Source organism: Orycteropus afer, unplaced genomic scaffold (genome assembly GCF_000298275.1).
Source record: "Orycteropus afer afer isolate SDZICR_OR568_19922 unplaced genomic scaffold, OryAfe1.0 scaffold00032, whole genome shotgun sequence".
Lineage (NCBI taxonomy): Eukaryota > Metazoa > Chordata > Mammalia > Tubulidentata > Orycteropodidae > Orycteropus > Orycteropus afer.
In genome coordinates, this window is record NW_006921619.1 from 1,271,454 (window position 1) to 1,294,080 (window position 22,627).

General features: G+C 34.1%; 1 protein-coding gene across 1 annotated transcript in view; it reads left to right on the top strand.

Annotated features, from left to right (window-relative positions):
- Window positions 1-16,523, top strand: part of FXR1 (FMR1 autosomal homolog 1) — a 49,076-nt gene extending 32,553 nt beyond the window's left edge. The window contains exons 10-17 of the mRNA XM_007935901.1: window positions 4,572-4,658; window positions 5,597-5,654; window positions 5,742-5,804; window positions 8,215-8,418; window positions 10,383-10,583; window positions 11,240-11,320; window positions 15,521-15,612; window positions 16,353-16,523. Of these exons, the coding sequence (XP_007934092.1) occupies window positions 4,572-4,658; window positions 5,597-5,654; window positions 5,742-5,804; window positions 8,215-8,418; window positions 10,383-10,583; window positions 11,240-11,320; window positions 15,521-15,612; window positions 16,353-16,523 (957 nt within the window). The remainder of the gene's footprint in view (window positions 1-4,571; window positions 4,659-5,596; window positions 5,655-5,741; window positions 5,805-8,214; window positions 8,419-10,382; window positions 10,584-11,239; window positions 11,321-15,520; window positions 15,613-16,352) is intronic.
- Window positions 16,524-22,627: the final 6,104 nt, after the last annotated feature.

A 22,627-nucleotide genomic window follows, 5' to 3' on the forward strand; every position in this document is an offset into this window, starting at 1 on the left:
CTGTTCTTTACTCCTCCTGTATCACATTTATGGCTGTAGCAGAGCACTCTATTTGTATACTTAACTTAAACTTAGTATGTCTGAATATAAGGCGAAGGTTTTCACCAAGTTATCTGCGAGAATGCAGGATACTCCCACCTTTAATTTTGCACAGTGCAGTACTGTTTGGGGAATTTCGTTAGTCAATTGAATAGAATCATTCTTTAGAAAAAAAGAAAGTATCTCTAGATACTTAGCCTACATAAATATCTTCATACCATTTATTGGATGTTATAAACAAATTCATTAAAGATAACCACTTCTTTTATTCCTTTTAATGATTTAGGATATGGAGATGAACATATATGTAAAATTTAGTGAGAAAAACATGTGTGATAGTATTACATAAATGAGTAGTTGTGGCTTGGAATACTATTTCTGGGATTTCATCCTATAAAATTCAAAAAAGTTTGTAACTTTCACAAGTCGTTCTCCCCACCCCCCAGTTTTTTATGATTTTTAAGAAGTATTTGAGGTAAGGGTTAAAATTAATATATCATTACACACCCTCTCCTCACTTAGTTACTGTTGTCATAAATGCAGAATGTTGGATAAATGGAATAGTTGATAAGTGAAGAGAGATTATGATCAGTACTTCTTATCCTTTCTACCTCGTGTATATAATAATGGTGATCATTTGGCATACCACCACCACTGCTTAATAAACAGTTGGTCTGAAGATCATAATGTTTACTGGCCAGAGCCATTAAATTTCTGGAGTGTAAATTTCTAAGTTTAGTTACTATCTGATTCAGTCGTCTTAGATGAATTCATCATCCACAGTTGCTTTCCAGTATGAAACATCTTGTTTTAAGCTAATTCTTCTAGATTCTCCTTCATTTATAAGAAGAAATGATTGGACCCTTCCCTGTATACCTTTGTTTTGGTGGTTGTTGCTGCCATTTCTCTGCCAGAGTTAAGATTAACAGAGGCCAAGCAGATAATACAAATGATTTGACAGGTTTGAGATGTACATGACAAGAGTGGAGAGGATGGTGCATATGTTTAAAGTCTAGTTGCCATGTGTTGCTTTTTGTGGTGCTATTTCTTCAGATAACTGGAAGCTGGAAACCTGTATTTTTTATGTAAACTCTTTCATGGTTTTCAAAACCATGGTAAAACCAAGTCTAAATGTTGGTTTTGAATTACCTAGGGCATTGTTTTGCAGTTTAATCTGTCTAAATCCCCTGAAAATTCACTTTATAACTAGAAGGTGATCTTAGTCTGAGGAGATCTTTCTCATGTGAATACTGTCGCATTATTGTCTGTATAATTGGATATTTATAAATTCTTTTTCAGTCTTACACTGTTTTGTTTTTTGGTTTATCTAATGTCTCCAAACTCTAGGTTATGTACATCTTGAAATCAAGAAGTCAAATCTGAATTCTCACTGTATTCTTCCTTAAAATAGACTGGGCACCTGAAAAATATTTGCAGTCATTTAATTAAGATTTTCAAAATTACGTTTGAGTTTTTAATTGTGAAAGAAAAACGTTCGTGTAAAAATTGAGTAGCACATAAAGGGTATAGCTTGAAAAATAAGAGTATATCTGTGTCTTCTCCTGTACTCTCCTTCCCTCCCTATCATGCCTAATAGACTAGACAGTTGTTAGGTTGCCTTTTCAGATCTTTGTTACACTATTTATTACAAGCAATGCTGCATTAAATGTCCCTTGCCAAGTATAACTGCAGAGTAAATTCACTGAAGTAGATTTGTTAGAAAAAGGAGTATATGGTATTTAAATTTTTAGGTTTTGTTAATTTTTTCCACACATTCCCTCTACCAGTGTGGGAAAATGTGCTTTTCCTATATATTTGTCAGCATTTTATCAAACTTTTCTCACTTTGGAATGTATATATACATGTTACCTTTTCATATGCTTAAAAAACATGTTTGTCTGTGACCAGCTTGTCTTTTGCATATTCTTGTCTTTTTTATTATTGGGTTGTAGGAACCTTTTGCATTTTTTTTTGGAAGTTAGCCCCTTTTGGAAATATATGGAAAATATTCCTTGTTTCTTTTCACTTGAATTTTTTTTTCCTAAGTTAAATTTTTTTTTTTTTTTTTTAAACAGTATTTTAGTTCATTATTCTGGATTTTGTGTCATGTTTAGCAGGATCTTTCTTTCTTGAATATGTCATTCAGCTAGCCATTCATAATTTTATTCTCTAGTATTTATTTATTGTCAGTGTTTTGCTTCAGCTAGAATATTTTTGGTGTAAATTATCAGGAATAGGGATTCAGCTTTATTTTTCTTGAATCTTGGTTGTCCCAGTGCCATCTATTAAATAAAAATAATCAGCTTTTAGTATTTTTGAACTTTGGAATTTCACATTAATAACTCTTAGAAATGAACTCTTTCATTCGATAATCATTTTACTCTACTTTTTTCCTTTATATGGCTTTACAATAGCCAATAAAATAGTCTGTAAAATACATACCTTTAAAATTTCATTTGACCTCTCCTTTTCTCTGGAGGTAGCTTTTGGTGATAACATCTCTCATTCAAGGTCAAGGCATTATGTTTTTCCTATGCCTTGCAGATCCATCTCTGTCTGGAATGACTTTCCCTTTTTTATCAAATTGGTAAAACTCTTATTTGTTGTTAATGTCCACAATAATAACATTTATTCTTAGGAATTCCCTTAACATTCCACACCTAGGTGGAATAATCCATATTCTACCTAATATTCCTGTTTTTGTTCATACCACTAGCACTAAACAATGAGATTATTATAGGAATGTTTAGTATTTTCTCTGATTATGATTGCCTGTAGAACTGGGACTTAATTTTATTTATCCTTTACCCTAGCATAGATTCTGGCAATTATAAATATATATTATTTAGAATTAGATCCCTGGATGGCACAAACAATTTGTGCTTGACTACTACTAACTGAAAAATAGGTGGGTTTGAACCCATCCAACAGTGCCATGAAAGAAAGGCCTGGCAGTCTATTTCTATAAAGATTATAGCCAAGAAAACCGTATGGAGCTCAATTCTACTTTCTAAACACATGGTGTCGCCAACAGTTGGAATTGGCTTGATGACAGTGGGGGTCTAGTTTTGATACTTGGTATTAGGCATCTGGATATGAACGTGGCTCTTACCAGTTGCTAATTTTGGTAGCTTTTGGTGATAACATCTCTCATTCAAGGTCAAGGCATTATGTTTTTCCTATTCCTTGCAGATCCATCTCTGTCTGGAATGACTTTCCCTTTTTTATCAAATTGGTAAAACTCTTATTTGTTGTTAATGTCCACAATAATAATCATTTGGTCAAATGATTGATTATGCATCCTCAGTTTTCTCATCTGTAAAATTGGGATAATACTTGTTTCTTTTTAATGAGCATTACTTAAGTTAGGTATAGAATGCATAATATAGTTCCAGAAAGATGGGCTTTGATTAACTTTCAGTCTCTTACTTGCCTTCCTATTCCTGAGAATAGGTTCAAGGCTTCCTCGGTGCCTAAGGTTAAAGTAAATTCCCTGGCTTCTATACCTTCATAGTCGTAATTACTTTTTCAGTTTTCATGGCTTTATTCTAAGATCCTTGATAGTTGTGCTCTGTGTTGAATCCCCAGAACCTGCCCTGGTGTCATCTTTTTTATTCTCTGAAGTCTAAAAATCTCTGATTATCATTTTAAAAAAATTGTTTAGAAATAAATCAGAGTAAGTAAGCTGCACTTAATTCCATATTTAGATGGAAGCATTATCTAGCCAATCTGTTTAAATAACTATCAGGAATTATTCTGTAAAATGAGGAAAATGAGCAGAGACAATGGAACTGATTTGGAGAGTTTATGCTTGACTGCCGTTTTCCTCAGTCAGTGTGAAGGTGGAGGTATTGTTTCCTTAAAGAAAAAAAAAAATCCTTTAGCCTCTTACTTCTTTTTTATCTTGCTTTTTAAACATATAGCATTTGAAATTCAGCAAAGTAAACCAGGTCTGGGTTAATCCTTTGATTTGCTTTAATACTTAAGACTGTCAGTGATTCCTTTATTTTATGTTTTGTAAATGTACTCTGTAGGTGATAACTTTTGCTGTGGTCAGGACACACCTTGTCTGACCAATAAACAGACATTCAAACTCAAGATTTTGTTATAGCACATAATAGAGGGGATAAGTTGTCTCAAATGCTTTATTATGTTTTAAAGCTATCACTACTGATCATGTATCTAGTCTAAATTTGTGCCATTTTGAAGGAAGAATCTCTTTAAAGTTGGTTTATATACTTTGAAGAAATAGATTGAATTAGAAATTAAAAAAAAATCTTTTAACAGCATGATTTATATTCTTATGTTTTTTTGCATACTTAACACTATATTGTAGCACAGATATGACAAGTCACTGAAAATCTTAGCATTTCAGATTATTGACTTTAGCAGTTTTTGTTGTTATTTTTGGAACTTCGGTAGTTGTAAATTGCTGTGTGGTTTACAAAAGTTTTCCCCATTATTAGTATGCCATATTTAGACTAGAACTTTGTTAAAATGTTAAATACTGAGAATGCTGTGTTTTCTTATAGGGAATGGTTCCATTTGTATTTGTTGGCACTAAAGAAAGCATTGGAAATGTGCAAGTTCTTTTAGAGTATCATATTGCTTATCTAAAGGTTTGTATACTCTTAACATTCCATTCTCATGTCATTGTTATTCCACACATTAAGCATTTTATATTTCTCTGTGGTAAAGTTCACCTCTTTGGTTAATTCAGATTTTTCCTGTTTTCCCATATGAGAATTTGAAAAAAGCTCTTTGCCATAAGAAAAGGATTGGCTTCATGCATATTGTTTCCGTGTTTCCCTCTGAGCTTTTGTGTTTCTTCTTTAAGCAGCCACTTTGTGTTCATATAATTTGTTTCCCAGTCTTTGTGTTGATGTAATTTCACTGGACTATCAACACTTACGGATATACATGTTCTGTATTGAAGCCATTTTGTTTTTTCTTTTATACTTCACATGTAAATCAGGTATAGAACTAGGAGTGTTGTTGGGCTTCCAGTGTAACTGTGGGTATTGTATGATACAGCTGTACTATTCCTATAGACATCATTTGATAATTCTTAACTGTTACCTTTATAGCCAAGAGCTTTCTCTAGACACCTTACTTTCATATCCTATAATGACCTAAATTTCTGAGTGACCAGGTGTACCAGTCCATCATCTAGATCACAGCTTAGGTGTCATTATACTGATAAGAAGTTGCTTGTCAAAAGGTACATTTTTTATATGTTAACTGTACCTCATGTAACAGTTTGAATTCCTTGAGACCAAAATCTGGTGGTAATGTGTAATTATTAGCTATGTTTAATGAGTGATTTTAAAGCTTTTGTCTGTTAAAACATTCCTTTGAATGGAGAGTCCATGTCCTTTTTTTGTTACATGCTTATAGCAGTTACCATGGTTGGCTAATGCTACGGCATTGAGTAATGTTTATTGACTTCAGTCAGCAAATGGCTTCATAAATTTTGTTTGCTAAGAAGGTGCTGCTTTACCTAAATAATTGCTCAAGTTTCTTTTAAAAAGACTACCCTCTTCTCTTTTGATTATAGGAAGTAGAACAGCTAAGAATGGAACGCCTACAGATTGATGAACAGCTGCGACAGATTGGTATGGGTTTCAGACCTTCTTCCAGCAGAGGGCCTGAAAAAGAAAAAGGATATGCCACTGATGAAAGTACCGTCTCTTCTGTACAAGGTTCTAGGTCTTATAGTGGAAGAGGCAGAGGTCGTCGAGGCCCTAATTACACCTCCGGTTATGGTAAAAACATTTTTTTGTGTAGTAGTTCTAGCTTAGGTGCTCCAGTACCTTTTGCTTATTATTATTTAGTTAGTTCATCCCTCTGGTTTTGAGGGAAAGTAGTAGTTCCAAGGTACATGTCTTAAACAATATCGATACCACACTTTATATTAATGACAGTGTAACTTTCAAGCAGTTAATGTAATGAACATGTTTTCGCTAAGTAGTAGTTTGTGACCATGTTTCTTCTAAATAAATATTTAGAATAAATATATATGTAACTTATTTTTCAAATATTTCCTAGTACCGTTTTACATGTATCCCAATAAAAAAATTAATTAATGGTGGTGATACTGTTAGGAATCTTTTGCCTGCCCTCTAAGAAAAATAAAAATGAAAATTACCCTAATCTCTGTGCCAGTACTGCATATAGCAAATCTTTTACTAGCTTTTAAAATGTATTTTACTGGCTCATATGGCAGTTTTGAATATTAACATCGCACATCTGGAATCGTTTTGTGTAATACAGCATTTCACTAAAATGAGGGCTTAAAAGATAGAACCTAATTAACAATTTTATAAAGGAACATTTTTCTAAAATATATTTCACTGTGAGGAATAGGCCTTAACTCAGGAGGGGATAGTGGGGATAGTTAACAATTCTCTAATTCTAAATTCTTGTTTATTCTTCTTCAGCTTTGGAGTTGTTCCATTTTTCTACATTTGGACTTGGATCTTAGCAGTGACCTCATATTTTTCCTCCCTCATTTTCTTTGCCTTCCTTTCTGTTTCTTCTTTCTTTTCCTTTTTTTCACTCCCCTACGTTCATCTTGTTTTGGAAAATTCTTCAATAAAAATTTTTTTTTTTTTAATTCACTCTAACTAGGACACTAGGCAAAATGGAAATGCATGCAAGAAGAAGTAGAAGGTTAATTATTCTTTGCCTTCATTATCATAGCCTTTCATCTTCATGTTCTTTTATTTTTTTTTTTTTAGTTAGGTCTGTACTGAAACTTGAAAAGCAAAATCTAGTAAAATAATAATAATAAAATGTATTTACAAAGGCAAAAGCTGTAAGCTATTAGAGTATTCCTGAAAAGATATTTAATACAAAAGACAATTAGCCAATAATTAGACATTAAGACATTCTGATTGATTTTTTAATGCATAAATTATTAGCATAAATAAATCTGGCATCTTAGGTGATGTACCCATTGAAAAATTCCATTACTCTGTGGAAAGTCTGCTTACTAAGCGGGCACTTTTGTCAGAAATAAAAAAATAAGTATATATGACAATTAATATTAAAGGGAAAATATCTAGATTGAAAAAGCTATGCAAATTGTTCAGTAGATGGCACTCTTACCTCTGAATCTTTGTAGAAAGAGTAACAATAGTTTTTGAAAACGCTGTTGAACTTGAATGGGCCTGGGAGAGAATAAAAACCATGTGGCTTGATTATAGATGTTCTTATATACTCAATACCGGGATGTTTTGGATGATTATAGCGTTAGTTCTATAAGGAACATCTCTTTCCCTTTGTATCAGCTCTGAAATCTCACTAAGGTTTTCAGTTAGATTGGTTGTCAAGTGTGATTTGTTTTCTCTCAAGAAGAAGTCTTTATAAAATTTGTGGAATAATTTCAAATACTGTTTTCTTACAGTCAAAGACACTGTGGCTGACAAAATGTGCTATTTTATGTACTACTATTTAAAAACAATCTTATGAGATGCCATCAGTTATGTGAAACATCCTGGTTTCAGAGTTGTTAAATTGTGAAAATAATGTGTATGCAGAATCAATACAGTAATAATGGTGGAATAGTCTATATAATTAAACTTTATTGTTCTGAATATGAAATTTGCTTTAAATTATCTATATTGGTTATTTATATTATACTAATAATCTTGGGGGAGCTCTGATAGCGTAGTGCCTAAGGCACTTGACTGCTAACTAGAAGGCTGGCGGTTCAAACCCACCAGCTACTCCTTGGAAGGAAGATGGGGCAATCTACTTCCGTAGTGATAGTGCCTCGGAAACCCAAGGAGTTGGAGGGGTCACTATGAGTTGGGTCCAACTCAACGGCACAAAACAGCAACAGCAGCAGCAATTTTGGATATTAAAACCTAAAACAGCAAAACTTTTTGAATGTTTTAAGTGTGTTTTTATATTATGTGTGTAACATTTTATGTTTTCTATAGTTGTTCTATTAGCTGTATGTCATCAAAATAACTAGTTTTTAAATGTATTATGGCCACTAGATATTACACTAGTATAACACTAACATTTGATAGTTTAATTTCAAATTTTATTTAGCTTTCTTTGAAGCAACTAATGAGTATTCTTATTTCAACAGTTTTTATAAAATAATTTTGAATATTTCAAGCCTCTTTTCTCATGAGAATCAATTGGTTTATCTTCTCTCCCAAGGTACAAACTCTGAGCTGTCTAACCCCTCTGAAACAGAATCGGAGCGTAAAGATGAGCTGAGTGATTGGTCATTGGCAGGAGAAGATGATCGAGAGAGCCGGCATCAGCGTGACAGCAGAAGACGCCCAGGAGGAAGAGGCAGAAGTGTTTCAGGGGGTCGAGGTCGTGGTGGACCACGTGGTGGCAAATCCTCCATCAGTTCTGGTAGTCTTTTATATACTATGTCAGCATCCTTTTTTTGTAAACAGTATAACCTTATAAAAGATAATTCATCTCCCAGAGCTACCCATGCCTGGAAGTTTCTCTTTCTACTCATTGTTCTTTGGAAAATAGTGGACCATATCACAATTTAAGGAAAAGCTTTGTAGAGTGTTTTTGAGTGAAAGTTTACCTAGAATATTTAGGTCAGAAGCTTTAGTTGTCTGTTTGAGAGTCTGGTAGTCATTCATCCTTTTGGTTCTGGGAAGCTTATGTAGTTGGAATATTTTTTTTGTGAAATTGTTGGGCTGTGTATTTCTGTTTGCCAGGCAGACCCAGTGAATTCTAATGCACAGAGAGATCTAAATACTTTTATGTACTTAATATTGAAAATGAATGGAAAAGGAGTCTTTGTCCCACTATGAACTACTTTGGGAACAGGAAATTTTTGGAGTCAGCTGTTTTTTAAGAAAGTTTTCTTATTTGACGAATTGAGCTATAAAAGAGTGTGTAGATATCTTTAGAGATATGCAGTTGTATAAGCAACTTTTTATTACTGTCTTTTTAATACTGTAAGTTGAGTTGTAGGAGGAATGTTATTGTTTAGCATAATGGGCTGGCGGGTATGTAAGTTTATGTGTGAAGAGGGGAGAGTTGTTAGGCCTCTGTGGTGTAGAGTACATCGGGAGTATATAGCTTTAATATTTCGTTATTGTATACCACTTCAGGAAAACCACTCTTTCCTTGATCTTAAAATATACCCCCACTTCCAATATGAAAGTTTACATAGTATTTCAAATACTAGAGAAGAAATGCATATATATATAAAATACATGCCAAATATGCTTATTTATAAAAACTGGGATAAATCAGTAAAAAACTTAGACTTATTTTAAAGGACACCCTAGTTCCACAGTGATAATTCTTTGACTTCTAGCCCTAAGTTTAGTTTATAGACTTCCAGGGAAATACACTGTGCACTGTTACTAAGGTCTATAAAATTATAATATGCTGAATTGCAAAATAAATGTACTTTACTCTACCTAGTGTTTATGATGGATGGATAAACTTAGTGTCTTTTGCAAAGATGCTAGCTTGCTAGCTGTTACCAAAGGAAATTTAGGAAAAATCGTGATTAGGTGAATTTCTTCTATAATTTAATTATTGGAGGCAATAAATCCACGTAGGTAAGATGGGTATTTTCTTATGAATTGTATCTTAAAAGGTTTTCTTTCCTACCTCCACTTTACCCCTCACCCCACCTTCCAGTGTTTGTTTCTGGAGATGGAGAACTTGTGAACATTCATTTCAGCATTTCTCTTTTCTTTAACCAGTTAGAATTTCAGCTTTTTTTTTTTTTTTTTAGTTCACTCCTTTGTGTGGACTTGTTTTGATTGCTTCAGTTCATCTTAACTGGTTTTGGTTAAGTTATGGAGTACAGGTGTTGAGTATTACGTGGTAATAGAGAAAAGCAACATTCATCTTGAACTCAGTAAAGGGGAAGAAAGTCTTGTCTTAGAGCCTTAATTCATTTAGTTGAATATATGTTTCTCCACTCACAGGGGCAGGATTAGTTAGGAATGTGAATATCAAAATTAGCATGTAATGATACACTGTTTTAGTGTGTGTGTGTGTGTGTGTGTGTGTGTGTGTGTGTGTGTATATATATATATATATATATATATTTATATTATCAAAACTAGTTGAAAGAGGAATTTTAGGAAGTTGAAAAGTGTGTTATTCTTCTGCTTTCATTTTTCATCATTTAAAGTTTCTCCATATTTAATCATCTTTGTTATTTTCCAGGAAACTAGTGAACAGGAAACATTATATTTGAAGACAGAATGTATTTTTATTGGGAAAATTGAAGTTTATTTACCATTAATTGATATAGTTCAATATAGATCAAAACAGTCATAATAACTGCAGCTCTCTTAAACAAATATTTCTTGCCTCTGACATGCATATAGTGCTCAAAGATCCAGACAGCAATCCATACAGCTTACTTGATAATACAGAATCAGATCAGACTGCAGACACTGATGCCAGCGAATCTCATCACAGTACTAACCGTCGTAGGCGGTCTCGTAGACGAAGGACTGATGAAGATGCTGTTCTGATGGATGGAATGACTGAATCTGATACAGCTTCAGTAAATGAAAATGGGCTAGGTATGTAAGCATTTAGGGGGAAAGACATGTATAATGTTAATATATGAAGCTTTTCCCCACCAGAAAAGTAATGCATTTCACAATTTGAATTTTTTCTAGTGTTTATTTCAAGGTAGATAGCCATGCGTCTGTCTTAAGTGTCTAGTTTTCAGATTTATCACAACCACATTATTTGACTGAAACTGAGAGGGCTTATTAAAGTGCCCTTTGATGCCATTGAATCAGTAGAATATTCAAACTGTGCAAGGCACTGACTGCTCTTACTGTCACCAAACCAGAATTTGGCTTTCAGCTTGCCTTTTTAAATTTATGTCTCTTGAGAAGTTAAGAAGAACAGGCATAATTTCCGAAGGGCTAAAATGCCATTAACTTTGGTAGAAACCAAATAGTATTGGAGAGGAAAATGTTACCTGCTGAATGATGGTAACTTAAATTAAGTCTGAGAGTTTGTTTAATTATGAGGTAAAACCTTCTAAATTTCCATTTATTAATCTATTTGAAATGCTTCAGACTACAACAATGTATTTCCTGTCAGTAATGTATGTTGTTTTATCTTCAGTGTGTAGTTTCTGTTTTCCCTTCCTTAAGTCTCTTGAAGAAAGAAACTTTTTTAATTTTAATGTGAAAATAGTTCATGGTAAACTTTGCAATTACAGATGATAGTGAGAAAAAACCCCAGCGACGCAATCGTAGCCGCAGGCGTCGTTTCAGGGGTCAGGGAGAAGATAGACAGCCAGGTAACTTGTGTGGACCTTTTGACTATATCAGGTCACAAGCATGAAACCAATGTCACGTGTTTCCTTTTTAAATATATTATACTTACATGTACACATGTGTGCATATACTTTCAAGATTTGCATTGCATATACTGTTTACTCACCAATAAGGCTACTACACTTAAGAAAATGCATTCTTCGTTCGCACCGTAAATGTTTAGTAACCTGTCTGATTGAACTAATGTTATGTCTTAATTTTTTTACATGGGAATACTGTTGCAAAGATCATTATTTTGCCCACTTGGCAGATTCTTCACACTTGAGCTGAGGACTGCCATCCCAGGGACTATGTTGTAGATTGTGATTGAGGTGGATTGGCTGGGCAACTTGTGCATGGTGCCTGCTTACTATATACCTGGATTCAGCACCTCATTTTTATGGGAATTGTAATACCCACAACTTAAAACGTACATATATGAAAGAAAAATACTTGAAGGAGTCTTTTTCCTAATAAGAGGAATGCATGTTATGTTTTCATTTGTTACTGTAGTATGATGCCTTTTCCCTTAACACCTACTAACTACTCAAATTAATAGTACTTATGTAGTTTTAGAATGTTAATTTAAGTAGTCATAAATTTCAGTAACTTCAAAGGAACTTGTTTGCTGTGTCTATATTATTTTGGACATAATTCCATTTCCTGTGTACAGAGTATCATGTATATTCACAATGAAGAAATTGTGTGCACCAGAAATAAACCCCTTTCAAACTATTCAATTTTTTGCATTCTTTCCAAAACAAATTATTTCATGTGTTTTCCCCAAACAAAGAATGTAAATTCTAGTATCTTTAGTATTTAAAGTTTAATGGTTGTAGAGATTTGGGAACTGGTAAAGGGTGTTAGTCCTCATTCTTCAAAGTTCATGTTTTAAAGATAGTTGGAAATTTTTAAAGGGATTAAATGTCAAAAATGTTCAGAAAATATTCCTTCTTGTTTTCCCTTCTTTTCTTAACATTCCCCTATAGTGTTAGAAAATATAGTTTAGATCAAGAGATCATATATATATTTTTTAAGGTGCCTCAGCCAGCAATTAATACATTTTTTTAAGCCATACATTATAAGTAAGAAAATTCAGGCTATGAGTATCACCTTAACATAGAATAAATTACAACGTATTTATTAACTAGATGGATGGTGGTTTATTACTAAGGCAGTGGACACAAAAGAAATCACATAGTGGGGTTTGTTGCAGCAAAGGCAGTTTGCTACATGATAATTTTTTTCCTGTATGTTCCCAGATTTGAAAACATGAAGGTGCACTAATTGAAACTGAAGTGATTTGGAGTTTCCAGTTAATTTGACAATGATTTGTGTTCCATACTGAATCTTTTCCTCTTTTACAGTTAAGATTAGTGCTTTTCCTATTTTAGAAACTTCTGCCCTCCCAACTCCACCCCACCCCCCTAATAAAAGATACGGGGAGGGAAAAACAAACATAACATTGTTTCTTTGCTCTCCTCAGCAATTTTAGAGTCAGGCTCCATCTAAAGTCATTATCAACATTTTCTTACATACTTCATTTAATTGGTTCTTTCATTTTACTCTCATTTGCCCAATATTTCTTGTTGCCTTTAGTGTAAAGCAGATGTTGTTGTTATGTGCCTTCGAGTAGACCCAACTCAGCGACCCCTCCTTGGGTTTCCGAGACGGTATCACTACAGAAGTAGATTGCCCAACCTTCCTTCCGAGGAGTGGCTGGTGGGTTTGAACCGCCAGCCTTCTGGTTAGCAGTCAAGTGCCTTAGGCACTATGCTACCAAGCAGTAGATGTTCTTTACTAAATTTAGAATGTGACGATACACTGGTATCCAGTTGATTGATTTGGGTCCCCTACAGGAAATTTAGAGTTCAAATTAAGCTATACAGATAGCTTGTATTTTTCCTAGATGTAAATATTTATTTATACTGGGTGCTGTATTGAACTTTTAAGGGGCTTACATTATAAGGCCTAGCTATAAAACAGGTTTTTCTGATGATCAACTGAAATGGTCTTTCTCTCTTTATTTGGGTAGATGGGAGGGTATATTTTTCCCTTTCCAAGCTAAGTGCCTCTTAACCTACTGTAATTGATAACTATGCAAAAGTATATTTTTCTATGTTTATACACAGTGGATGAATGCTTCCTAAGAATTGTTTCAACACTTAATCTAATTTTGCAGTATGTTTTGTGCAGCAAGATTTCCAAATAGTTGAGTTTTTCAGGTGTCATTGAAGACTTCACTGTGGAAACAATGACTTCTTTATGCTGCTCCCAGAACGACAGCTAGAATCATTCTCAGAACAGTTTGGCCACAATTGTGTAGACATAATAATTGAATATTATATAAAAGTGGATTATGCCAGTATTCCCTCTTTTCAGTTTTGTAAACTGTTGTTAAATGTATTTATAAATTCATAAACAGTGGATAAACAACTGAAACATCTTCCAAAAGAAGATACTGATTTTCTTACATTTTGGAAGGAAAAAGAGGCAGTGTAGGCCCAAAACATCTTTATTTAGTGATGTTTCTAATTAAAAAAAAAAAAATGATACATAGGAGTTGTTAGTTGCCTCATGATTTTAAAGACTGATTTAAGTATTTCCTAGAAAGTTCTTGAATCTTAGGAAACTGTTAACATTAATTCATAACAAAGAAAGTTGTGATTATCTAGCTTTTCATTAAATCAGAATGATCTAGTTATTTTCATATAATTTGAGAACATGGGAAGCCATTTTTTCCCCATACCTAGAGACTTTAAATAAACAAACTTGAGTTTTCATTCTTTACCTGTAATTATACTTCCCTAGTTTAAAATACACTATATTTTCCCCTCTCTCAGGTTTCTTCACTAGTTTGATTGAAGATAACTGTCTTTAAAATAAAAAAAAAAAAAAAAAAAAAACCCACTTCCATCAAGTCAATTCCAATGAGTAGTGACCCAGTAAGACAGAGGAGAACTGCCCCATTAAGTTTCCAAGGCTGTAAATCTGTACAGAAGCAGACTGCTTCAGCTTTCTCTTGCAGAGCGATTGTGGATTTGAACTGCCACCTTTTAGTTAGAAGCCCAGTGCTTTAAGTATAACTCCACCAGGGACTCCTTTTGAAGAAAGATTATTTTGACATTTTGTCTAAATCAGTAAATTCCAAATTGAGGGTCCTTGAAGGGAAAGGATTGAGGTTTTTTTGTTTTTAAATATATTCTTTGCAAGGAAGGCCAGTCTAGAGAGCACTTTGTTGTTGTTGTTGTTGTTTGCCGTCGAGTCGGCCCCGACTCATAGCGACCCCTCCTTGGGTTTCCGAGGCAGTATCATTACGGAAGTAGGATTGCCCAACCTTCCTTCCGAGGAGTGGCTGGTGGGTTTGAACCGCCAGCCTTCTGGTTAGCAGTCAAGTGCTTTTAGCCACTATGCTACCAGAGAGAGCACTTACAGAACTGAAGTTGCACTTGGGTTGGTGGTAGGATGTTTGCCTGGGTTAGTCATTCCACCTATACCACTGTCATCTGTCCACTTGTCTGCAAACACAGTATTTTGGGAAGAAGTGGTCACTGAATTCACTAAAAGCTTTTTTCCACTATAACTAATGTCCACATTTTTAGGGTGGTGGTTTGTCATCATTAGTTTCCTTATAGTTTATTTTAGATAACTCAGAATGGTTTCCAGTGTGGAATAACAAAAAGATCCCTTGAAATACCACATTTATATATGTTAGTTGTGCTTTTTTTTTTTTTTTTTTTTTAAAAAAAAAAAAATAAACAAAAACTAATAGTTAATTTTTTAGAGAGTTGACATATATTACACTGTGATCTGTACCAAATTTACCCCAATGTTTTCCACACTCTGGGCTGAGGACACTGCATTTTCTATTCTTGGTTGTGGGTTTCTACACCAAATGTATTCCACAGCCTTAGACTCAATCAGAAGTGAGTGGCTAGATTCTTGGGGAAGAGGATTTAGTCTAGGCTTCCCCAGTTGCCAGCTTGAAATTGTCTATTGTCAGGACTAACAGGCAATTTTTCAAGTTTTGCTTTTGGTTGGAGGTGGTATACCCAAACTTAAGAAAATTTTGAAATTGGGTGACCTACCATTAATTTATTTTACTAGTGAAATTACTTTTTATCCATAAATAAACTTTAGAAGTATTTTTTCAACACCTGTAATTTTTTTCTCATCTTTAACAGTCACAGTTGCAGATTATATTTCTAGAGCTGAGTCTCAGAGCAGACAAAGAAACCTCCCAAGGGAAACTTTGGCTAAAAACAAGAAAGAAATGGTAAGGAGAATTTAACCTGTAGGTGTGGTTTCTCTACCCCCCCCTCCCCCTGTGGTATGATTTAGTTTTATTTTTCACTTCTTGACTTGCTGTATGATCATTTGTTTCCCCTAATAGATGAATTTTAGTAAAGATGACTTGATTTTATTCTTGGCCCTGGGTAAATAAAGACATGCATGCTTGAGCTTGCAGTACTTATCAGTTAGAACCTTAAGTAGCATTTGTAAAATTCAGTCTGCCCAGAGGTACTGGAGTAAAGACTGTTGCTTAATTTGAAGAGCAGGAGGAGGATATATATTTCTTTACTTTGATGGGATAGACCTTTTAAGCTTCAATTCTTTTAAATGCTTGAAGAGATTTGATATGTATATGTGAATTTTTTTTTTTAAAGGTGAGTAAAATAGGTAATTATTTGCTTTACTTAGGGTATTAATTGTATCTTTTACAGGGTGAGCTTTTCAGGGGTTTAAAATTCAATTACAGGTTTTCGTTCAGTAAAGAAGTATAAACATTTCCTTTGGTGTGGGTACTGCTAGACATACTAGGGATACAGAGTTGAAAGACCCAGAGTGGACTACGTTGGTATTTGTTTTAGATTTTAAGAACTCTTTAAAAAATTCTTTGGTCCATTGTGATATATGAAGCTAAAGTAATTAGCTATTTAATGTTTAGCTGTTTTCCTCCTCAGCTGTAGATTGCATTTATAAAGAAAATTTGAAAAAGTTGTCTCCCTTTGGCAGGCAAAAGATGTGATTGAAGAGCATGGTCCTTCAGAAAAGGCAATAAATGGCCCAACTAGTGCTTCTGGCGATGAAATTTCTAAGCTACAGCGTACTCCAGGAGAAGAAAAGATTAATACCTTAAAAGAAGAAAATACTCAAGAAGCAGCAGTCCTGAATGGTGTTTCATAAACTGAAGAAGTTCCTAGTTTACAGTTCTTTTACATTTTACAATAGTGCTTGTACGAGCTTGCCAAAGATAGAATACGGATCGCCAGTCTTTACATCGCACTTTCAGTTCCTCCATTTGGAATTCAGAAAGGGGAGGGATCCTGAAGAAACCACATGTTAAACATACTTTGACACCTACTGTGTTATAAAATATATCATCAGATGTGCCTTGAGAATAGTATATGTAACATTAAAAAAAAAAGTTGCTGGCTATAGGAAATGTTATTTTGTTTTCAAAATATGGCAGAAATGGGGGGAGGGAAGTGGGTGGGATCCCTAACGTAATATTCTTTATGAAAGCATTAGCTGCTTTTGTTACATTTTTAATAATATGCAACCACTTCTTCACCTGAGGAAAACTAGAACGAAATGCAGTCTAAAATATTTTGCACTGAATTGTAATTTCTCCATTAGTTTAGTCTGGAAACTGGTCTGTTTTAATGTGTTTTTTAAATGCTGTATGTAGAGGAAACTCTGCAGACCACTGGAATACATTTGTTAAACTCTCATCTGCAGGGACACTGGGTGATATTGGCAGTGACTGTTCTACATTGAGGCTTTGTTTGGTTTATTTATTAAAGTGTACAGTATTTAAAAATCAAACATAGCTTTAGTTAAAACACTAAGCTGAATTAGTCATGTCCATTCAGACATAACCTGAACTACTGAAAAGATCAATTTCCAGAAGGTGTATTCTGTATAAACTACATGTTAGTCCTCAGTAGAGTATCTTTTTTTTCTTTTTCCTTTTTTTTTTTTTTTGATTTTGGTTGTTTGATGTGCAATATGTTTTTGTATGCAGGTAGTAAATAAACTTTGATCTTCCATTTGCTGATTTTTAACTTTCTACTTTTTACACTAATTGCTACAAGACAGTTGAAGCTACTTAAAGGCCTAGAATAGTACCCCTTTATTGCTTCTTAAAAAACATTTATATTTGCTAATAAATAGCATTCAAATATTTAGGAGACCATTTAATCATACTGTGATGAATCTTCTGAAGTCTTAACACTGTAAATATAGCCTGTTAGAATGGCTTGGTAATTAATCAGATATTTAATCATTATGGAGAAATCTATGTAAATAAAATAATAATCAAAGGCAATGAATATAAGCCAGAATTTTTTCTTTTGCCTTTCAGACTTTTATTAAAAAATGTAAAAAGAACTAATGAGCAAATTTAAAATAAGGAATAGGACACTAAATGCTTTTTCATTTGATTGTCAAGGAAATAATTCTGTTAAGGTTCTCATACCAATAATAATGATTAAAAATCAATCAGACCTTTTATGTATAAAGTTATTTTAGACAGCTTCATTTCAAACATTTTTTTCTACAGAGTAACAATGATATATAAGAACTAACTTAGTGCAACTACTTCTGAAGTCAAGTATTTGAGGATTTATGGGAGGGATTTACTCCACAAAAATGAGACCACTGAGCAAGAAAGCTCTTATTTGTCTTTGATGTTTGAAAAGTTTTGTGTGCATAATTATGTGTTCATTTGTTAAGTGCATAAAAATGTTGAGTGGTTTTAGTTACTTTACATGAACTAAAGAGAAGCCTAAAAGTATTGTTAAAAATGTAAAATTTACCAGGTTAGTATATTAATCCAAGCCCTTAAAATTTATTCCAGTTGAAGTTAAGATACTATTCCAGTTGAAGTTAAGATACGATGTTATTAAATATCTCTTCCTAAAATTGTCTCAGTGGCTCCACTGAGAATTTAAAAATACATACTTGCACTTTGCATGAAGATACTAAGTAATTGCATATATTGATTTTTAAAAATTTACCCACAAAGGATTTAAACATGACTTTGTAGCCATCAAAGTTAGAAACTTGGCCTTTTTATTCTTAGTTCTCATCCATAATTGGATTACAAATGATACATGTCCAAAGAATTCCCAAATTAGTAAGTATGCTGTAGAGAAAGTTGGTTTTCATTTTCCTCCGTAGAAGATTCAGAATCACTAAATCATTTTCACAAAGATTATTTTATGGGAAAGGAAGAAACACAAAACCAACTTAAAAAATGGGTATTGTCCAAGCAGTTCTTTAAAAAAGCATTAATTAATAACCATACTCTAGGAATTAACTATTAAGATGTCACTACAACCCAGTGTTTTGCTCTTTTAAGACTGTTTTTGTTGTGAATTAAACAGCATATGGTCACATTCAGAAGTATAGGTGAAAAGGTGTATTCCTGAAAGGTGACCATTGTTGATTGAGGAGGCTTCCACGCTTGGAAAGCATCTTTTTGACTGCCATCTTAGTTAAGGAAGATGTTGGTATGGGATAACTTTCCAATAAGTGAATCACTAAACAAAGACACTCAAAAAAAAAAAAAAAAATCTATTCTGAAAGGTCTTGTGCAGCTCAAAAATTGTTTAAGCATATACATGTGAAACCATATATGGAAGCTGACCTGAATCATGAAGTAGGAGTTGAGATCATGTAGGCACAAAAATGATCTTTCCTGAAACCTTGGGAGATAACAGGATTTTTGGGTTTGGAATGACCTTTTTGAAGCCACTGTTCATTCAATGGGCCTAAAACTGTACCACAAACTGGTGTGTCAGGTAAAGTACTATTGGTAAAATTACAGTAGGGATACACACAAATCTTATTTTCAGAGTTACATATTTGAATGTAAAGTTAGAGAAGTAACATACCAAACCAATGAGTTCATGGAAACTTATCTGGGGCATTGCTTAGGACAAGGCTGAGCAGGTTGCTTTTAAATGAATATATTAGAATACAGGTGATAATTTAAAAATACATGCAAGTGGGCAGATGCATTATAGTTAATGAAAAATATGTACACACACACACACACACAGCCCCTGGATGGTGCAAATGGTTAATGTGCTCAACTGGTGACCAAAAAGTTGGAAGTTCGAGTCCACTAAGAGGCACCTCATAAAAATGGCCTGGTGATGCCAAAAATCAGCCATTGGAAACCCTGTGAAGCACACTTTATGACCCATGGAGTCACTGTGAGTCAATCAACTGGAAGGTGATAAACACGGATAAAGCAAAAGAACTAAATAGGAAAACACTAAGCTAGTGGTCAATGAAAAGCTGCTGGAGGTTTTCTTTTGTACTTGAGGTCTCCATTCTTGGCAGCCATTCTTTATGCTAAGTCACACAAGTGATTTTGCAGTTGCTGTTTACAGTGTATCTAGTGTTTTGTAGCCTGAGAAGGGTTACTGTAAAGTTGGTATTGTAACTAAATGTTGGAGATAAATTGGGAGTATAGCGCCATTTGTGTTCCCTGCAGATCGATTAACCAATGAAACCCTGCCAATAAATGCTTTAAAAACAAAAAAATAGATTAATCTGATTCTGACCCACTTGGTGAAAAGCAGCATAAGTGATTTCCCAATTAATATTCTCACAGGCTGTGGCACGAGGAGCTTAATATCTCCCAAGGACAGATCAAAAACTGGCCGTAATGAAATAGGCCATGTCAGATTTTGGTGGTTGTGGAAGTGACAAATTATTTTCACAACTGGATTTCCTAGAATACTTTAGGGAACTTGGATTTAAACTGGAACTTACCAGTATACCGAGATTCCAAAAGGATTTGTTTTTTGCTGTTGGGGTTTGATGACTCTTTAATGGTTCCCTTTTTTGCGGGGGTGGTTTCCCAGGTATGCAGCGTAGAATTGCTCCATTAGGTTTTCAAGGCTGTGACCTTTCAATAGTAGATTGCCAGACCTGTCTTCCAGGGGTCTCTGGGTGGGTTTGAACCACCCACCTTTTGGTTAGTGATTGAGTGCTGAACTGTTTGCACCACTCAGGGACTTGATGAGTTGGAATCTACTCAACATCAACTACTAACAGTAACCCTCTTTTTGCTGACCCTTTATTTTTAAGTATCAGTTTTTAATTAAGATGTGTGGTTGACGGATTATGGTGTTCTATGACCCAGGATTAACCTATGATACTTGGCTTTAATTTCAGGAACTGTTGCAATAAACAGTAATTACAATCTGCTGTAGTCAAATTATTGGCAAGTGATGGTAACTCCAAACTGCACTCTTGCTGGCTGAAAGCAAGTCAGTAATGTTAGGGCAAAACCGTAGGACATTGCCAACAGTTGACTGACCCACAAAACTGGCAGTGTCCTATGGTTCAGCCTAATACACTTTACTTGCTCTAGAAATCCAGAAAGAATCCACTCAGAAAACCCCTAATTATTGGATGAGAAGGGCAAATGTGTAAGATGTATAAAAATTTTGTTTTCCAAAAAAGGTTATCAGTGAATCACCTTAAAGTCAGATTCCACCTCTATCTTTTATACTACTATTCCAAGAACTGAAATAAGGTGTATAAAAATGCTCTTGGAGAAACTATAATGCAATTTGATTTTTCCTCAGCTCATTTATTTCTTACTTTGACAGTTCATAAAGATGTAGTTAAAAGTATGAAATTGGGAGTCATTCTCCTAGTTCTGTTAACTTACTCCCTATGGTTTAATTTTCTTCTCTAACAGGGCTGGACTGGTTGAATATAAGGGCTCTTTAATATTAAAAGAACTTGAGTCCAGTCATGTGGGTCCTGAGTGATATTTAACCATATTCCCAAGCATTATCCATAAGGAGTATATGGAATTACAGTTGAGTTTCATATACACGTGTATGTGACCATCCCAACCATTTCAACTAGGCTCATGTAAAGATACCCAAAAACAAGGACAAATACTTATTTTTCACTAATTTGCCTCAGTTTTACAGCCTTATTATAATGCGTACTACTTAATAGCTCCTTGACTTTTTTTGTATTTCACATGATGTGTGATTTTTTTGGGTGAAATCATATAGATGTTACATGTTTTATATCCTTTTTACTTAATAGATTAATTATAAAATGCACCTCATTTTTAAGTTTGGAGGCCATATTAAACTTTTTTTTTTGTAGTTTTTCTAGGAAAAAAAAATTGTTGCTTGGAGCTTATACTTCAACCTGTTTCAACTTGCTGTTTCTATTCTAACCAACGTCATATAAACATGACAGCTGAAACAGCCCTTCAGTGTCAGCAAGTGTTAACAGGTTCCAGTATCACTGGGTGAGGAAGAATAGGTAACAGGATAGAAGCTCTTCCTATTCTGTTGCTAAGGCAACATTTGGCTATAGGTAGATCAATAGCACCCTGCATAACTCTGCAGCAACAAGCAGAGCTTGGATCATTTAAGTTTCCTGGGTATTCAAGGTTACTCTCAATCCAGGATTCTTTATAGATACTAAAAATCTATAGCATTCTAAATATTATTTGACATCAAATTTACAGATGTTTGTCATAATTCTAATTGACGTTTTTGAGTCAAGTTCTAAATTTTCATTGGAAATTATTAACATGGTCAACATTTTTAGGTCAATGTCAACAGAAATACCTTAAATGTTCTTAGTAGTTAAAGCTATGTAATTGTTGTAGCCTGATGTGTTAAAACTTAAAATTCAACTCATTCTTTGGTGAAGCATTCTGCAAGAGCGGATTTTATTTTTAAATATTTTTGATGTAAGGTTTTAAGGTAGGTCATGCTTTTCTGGTACACTGAATACTAATACAGCTTCCACAGCTTTTCAGTGTGGAGTAAGGGTTTTGCCCCGTGTTAATAATCTAGTTCTCTATTTTCTTCTCCAGTTCTCAATGGTTTTGCTTCATATTGCCTACTACCCTGCTTGCTTCTGTTTGTTGTAATTTAGAGTACACCAAATTAACAATGACAGAGAAAACCAGATAACCAAGCTTCTAGAATTAGCAGAGTATATAGGTATAGGCTTAAGCACTACCTGTTTTCACACAAAGATTATCAATTCTTCAGAGTTGGGCCTCATAAAATAGTAACCTGCAGAGCTAGACTACTGTCTTCATTTAAATTGTTTCTATAGGTATTCCCAACATTTGGAAAATATTTGAAGGCAAGAGAATTTGCTTAAAATTCCAGAGGATATTTAACTTTAGGACCACTCACTCTAGCCCATTTATTTTCATTACCAGCAAAGCCAGTTTTTATACCAGATTAAAGCAAAACACGTACTGCCACTGTGTTGATTCC